This window comes from Nuphar pumila, chromosome 15, assembly GCF_984573655.1.
Source record: "Nuphar pumila chromosome 15, dmNupPumi1.hap1.1, whole genome shotgun sequence".
In the NCBI taxonomy this organism is placed as follows: Eukaryota; Viridiplantae; Streptophyta; class Magnoliopsida; order Nymphaeales; family Nymphaeaceae; genus Nuphar; species Nuphar pumila.
In genome coordinates this window covers 26,031,854-26,036,180 of record NC_143263.1, presented here as the reverse complement: position 1 = coordinate 26,036,180, position 4,327 = coordinate 26,031,854, and the positions used below count along the sequence as shown (strand labels likewise).

Sequence of the window (4,327 nt, the reverse complement as noted above, 5' to 3'; positions counted from 1 at the left end):
CCGCAGTATATACTGCTGTCAAGCCTTCCAACCCTTGCGTGTGCTCCTCTCTCTCTCTAACGTTTCCGCAGACCAACCGGCCAATCCTTCTTTTAAGCGCTCACGTCTCTCTGTATTTGTCAGACTCCAGCTTCTTCTCATTATTTTTTCCGGTAGTTTTTAGGGGTCTTGACTTGATATTCGTGATGTTTATCTGTGTTGGTGATAGTTGTAGCATAACCAACCTGGAAATATCCTTGATTTCCTTCTTGTTGTGATTTTTTTTAAAGTGGGTGTTCTATAATAATCAAGTTTGTTGGTGTTATGTGATGTGGGTACTGGTGTGTTTTGGAGTTTGATAAGGCAATGGAGAGAAAAAATGAGGTTGAAGAGAAGAGCGGGAGGGCTTTGTTTGAGTTGGGCCTTGGTGATCAGAGGGCAGGGGTGAGGGATGGGAGGAAGTGTGAGGGGTTTAGGGGTTTGGAGGGGAGGGACCTTGGGCCTAAGACTAAGGAGACGGAATTGAGGTTGGGTCTTCCTGGGGAGTGGGTAGTAGAGAGAGAAACCCATCTGCCTGAACACCTTCCCTGTGATGATCTCTCCAGGCTCTCCGAAGGCACGAACTCTGTGGGTGCAAAGAGGGTGTTTTCAGACACAATAGATGGTCTGTCATCCAAGGAAGGAAACACCTGTAACAAGTATGGGTGTCTCCCCTCATGGTCATCCCCAAAACCACCCTCTTCGTCGTCTGTGTTGCCCAACAACCAACCCACCTTTCTTCAATTTAAGCAGAACCCTGTTATGCAAAGTATGGTAAAGGAGCCAACTTCAGGTTTGACAAAGCCAGAAGGGAAGAATACAAGTGTGGGTGCATCAGAACATAGGTAAAACTTATCGGTTTTGTGAATTATTTCCATTCATAGAAGAAATTAATGATTGTTTTCCTTTCCTTCTGGGGCATTTCAGTGATGTAGGTATCAATTGAACTTTATAGGAATGCAGCGAAAGTATGCTTTTCCATTGATGCTAACATCGGCTTATTTTTGTTTGGCAAAAAAAAAAAAAACAGGGTTGTTGTTGGGTGGCCACCCCTAAGATCATTCAGAAAGAACTTTGCTAGCTCCTCCTCTAAACCACCAAGAGAAATACAGAGTTCTGGGGCTTGTATAAATGAGGATAAGACAGACAGTTGCAAGAAAGGGTTGTTTGTGAAGATAAATATGGATGGGGTTCCCATTGGGAGGAAAGTTGATCTTAGTGCATTTGACAGTTACCAGAAACTCTCTGACGCTGTTGATGAGTTGTTCCGAGCTCTTCTTGCTGGTAATCTATTTCCTCGCGAAAAGAAATTGCCGAATTTAATTGAGCTATATTTGTTGATATTTATAATAATAATAACCACAACAACAACAACAACAACAATAATAATTGTTTTATATGGTCAGCTCAAAGAGATGCCATGGATGGAGCTCAGAGTGGTTGCAGAGAAGAGAAACCTATCACAGGATTGTTGGATGGTAGTGGAGACTACACCTTGGTTTATGAAGATGATGAAGGTGATAGGATGTTGGTTGGCGATGTACCATGGGGGTGCGTTTCTTTCTCTTAACACTCTTTTTCTTTCTGTCCTTTCCCCTTCTCTTACAACAATTACTACTATAATGAAAGATGAAAGAATTGTGTATAAAGTCTAAGATAGCAATTTCCTTTTATTCTACCCTTTGCAATTTGATTTATGAAATTTCGACAATGTTGTGAAGATGATAATGGTAAAAGATACAATTACCAAGTTAATGATGGTAATAATAACTGAAATAGTGTCGTAGAAGAACTATATAATAGTATACATAAGTTTTGATGATACTGGTTAGTCATTGTTAGAATTAAATTTGCAAATGGGATGACCTTTGTTGTGAGAAAAGGACATTACCTTCTCGTTTGTTTGGAACGATTAACACGTTTCTGTTCCTCACATTGCTAAATTTGTGGATGTCTTTGTCATTCCTGACAGTGTGATAAATCCCCAACTCCACCCAATTTGGTTCCTACTTTGACCATCAACTTTGTGAGGGATGAACTAGTCATTTCAATTGTCATATCTGCAGTAGGAGAAGAAAAGTGCTCCTCACTTTTTACATTCACTAGTCGTCACAGTGGACAAAATTAGCTCTTTGCAAGTGGTAGCTGCCCAACCCTTAGGTGCGCAGCTACCAGCGCAACTATGTGAGCCGTCCATGGCTGTCTTGATGGATGGCCCACGAAAAAATGCACATTTTTGCACGTTTTCCACTTTTAGCTGTTGAGTTTTGCACCGGAAACTGGGACCTTTAACGATGGCCAAAAACATGACTAGCAGTGTACCAAAATATCATGTCTCAAAAAATCATATTTTTACAATAAAAAAAAAGATGTTCCAAAAACCTCACTTTATATATATTATGACAAACTGTAATTTTTTTTATTATTTTGTTGCACATTTGACCCTCTTGATGTGATCTAAATGTTTGTTTAGTAGAAACAGCCCAGACACTTCACAATGTACTGAATTTCAACAACCAAAAATTATATTTTTACATAAAAAAGTCAACCCATGGGTTGCTCCCTACTATTTTGACCCGCACATTCATGAGGTTAGATTTGGTCAAAACAACCTCTACCTATGAGTTATGAACTACGGGCTTCTTACCCACCCATGAGGGTAGCAAATACTTTTCTCTCTATGACGTGTGCGCATGTGTGTGTGTGTGTGAATGCGCGTTCATTAGGACCCATCCCATACATATGGTGAGTGATTTGGTGCTGAATTTAAGGGATCTGTTTTAAAGCCAAGCCTCATTTGCTCATGCTGTCTTTCTATCTTTTGACCAATATGTGGTAGACTTGTATGACTTGTCAAGTTGGCATTTGGTCGATTCTTCTCTTTTGCAAAATGGTTGATTTGTGTAATTTGTATTGTTTTAGTTGATGACTTTGTTTTGTTTAATTTTTACCTTGTGCAGAATGTTTGTTAATTCAGTCAAAAGGTTGCGTGTATTGAAGAGCTCTGATTTATCGGGGCTGCGTGGTGAGTAAACAACATTATTTGCTTATATTTTTTTTGTTTTCTTGGAAAAAATATTAGATGGTGCAACTGGAGCTTTTCGAAAAGTGTGGGCTTGTGGCTTTCATGAACCTCTTTATGCAGCGCCCCCCCCCCCCACACACACACACACCTTTTTTAATGCTTCATTGCTTTGTGTGTTGGATCAGAAAATCGTTGTTGTATCATCAAAGGCAGCCATGCGACCCACCTGCTGCAGTGCATCATTTCTGACACTAAAAAATTGTCAGAATTGAAGGTTCTACAAGAAATTGATAAAACTGCATATCCCCCCTCCCTCTTCTTGCACTCCATATATACGTGTATACATGAATGATATCTGCATTTTGGGTTTTACCAACCAAAGGCCTGCCAATGTGCTGTTGGTGATAAAGAGAGTTTTCCTTGGCCTAGGCTAAAAAAAAAAAGGATTCTCTCTTTTTTAAGTGCAAACTTAAACTTCTGATTAGTGCGGTCCTTTATTTTTGAAGCCTTGTTTTGGATGACTGAGCTCTTCTCATCAAACCCTCGTTCTTCTTTGGTCATTGTCGGTCGTTATATTTATGTGTTATCATCATTTTTCATGAGGTGTATGTTGTTAATGTTTCTGCGAGGCCTTATCCTTCGGTGTTTGTGTCTAGTTCTTCCGAGCAGCTAACCAGAAGCAATTAGTAATGGACAAGTGGGCTCATGAGGGAAATGAAGACCAGGTTGTCCAGTCTGCTGGCCAAGTTATTATTTGACTCACTGTAACCTTTTTTCTGATTGGCTTTATTTAGGATGTAAAGATGAAGCAAACTGGCTTTTCTGTTTACTTTTCTTTTGAAAGGGAAATATGTGCAAATGCTAATCTCCATTATCTCTAGTACAATTTTAAGTGTGTCATCCTGTTTTTCTGCTGTGGCAACAAGAATCATGCTGCCAATGTATGTAGCACTATCTACGGTCTATACCAACCCTTTTTTGGACTGTGCAGACTGAATCCACCACACTGCCGGTGGGTCATAAACCCAGGTTCTAGCTAAATAATGAGGTGGTTATGACTACGATATATGTCATTCGGATATTCCATTTTAACTCTCGGTTATTGTCCTCTTGGGTATTAGTCATATTAAAAGCTTTAAGTCATGTCTACCTTCGGTACAGGAGGGGGCCTTAATCTCCCAGCTTGAATATCAAAAACAAAAAAAAAAATAGGGAAATTTTCAAATACCCTCCAAACTTTTGCGTGGGTTAATCAAATTTTTCTTATAATTTACGTGGTTTACA

At 39.6% G+C, this 4,327-nt stretch overlaps 1 protein-coding gene across 1 annotated transcript; it reads left to right on the top strand.

The window, feature by feature from the left end:
• The first annotated feature begins 241 nt into the window (after window positions 1-241).
• Window positions 242-3,892, top strand: LOC149814880 (auxin-responsive protein IAA6-like). Its single transcript, XM_089989026.1, has 5 exons — window positions 242-863; window positions 1,049-1,302; window positions 1,425-1,569; window positions 2,979-3,043; window positions 3,700-3,892. The coding sequence occupies exons 1-5, from the start codon at window positions 346-348 to the stop codon at window positions 3,714-3,716; spliced, it is 999 nt and encodes a 332-aa protein (XP_089845152.1). The 5' UTR covers window positions 242-345; the 3' UTR covers window positions 3,717-3,892.
• The last annotated feature ends 435 nt before the right edge of the window (window positions 3,893-4,327 follow it).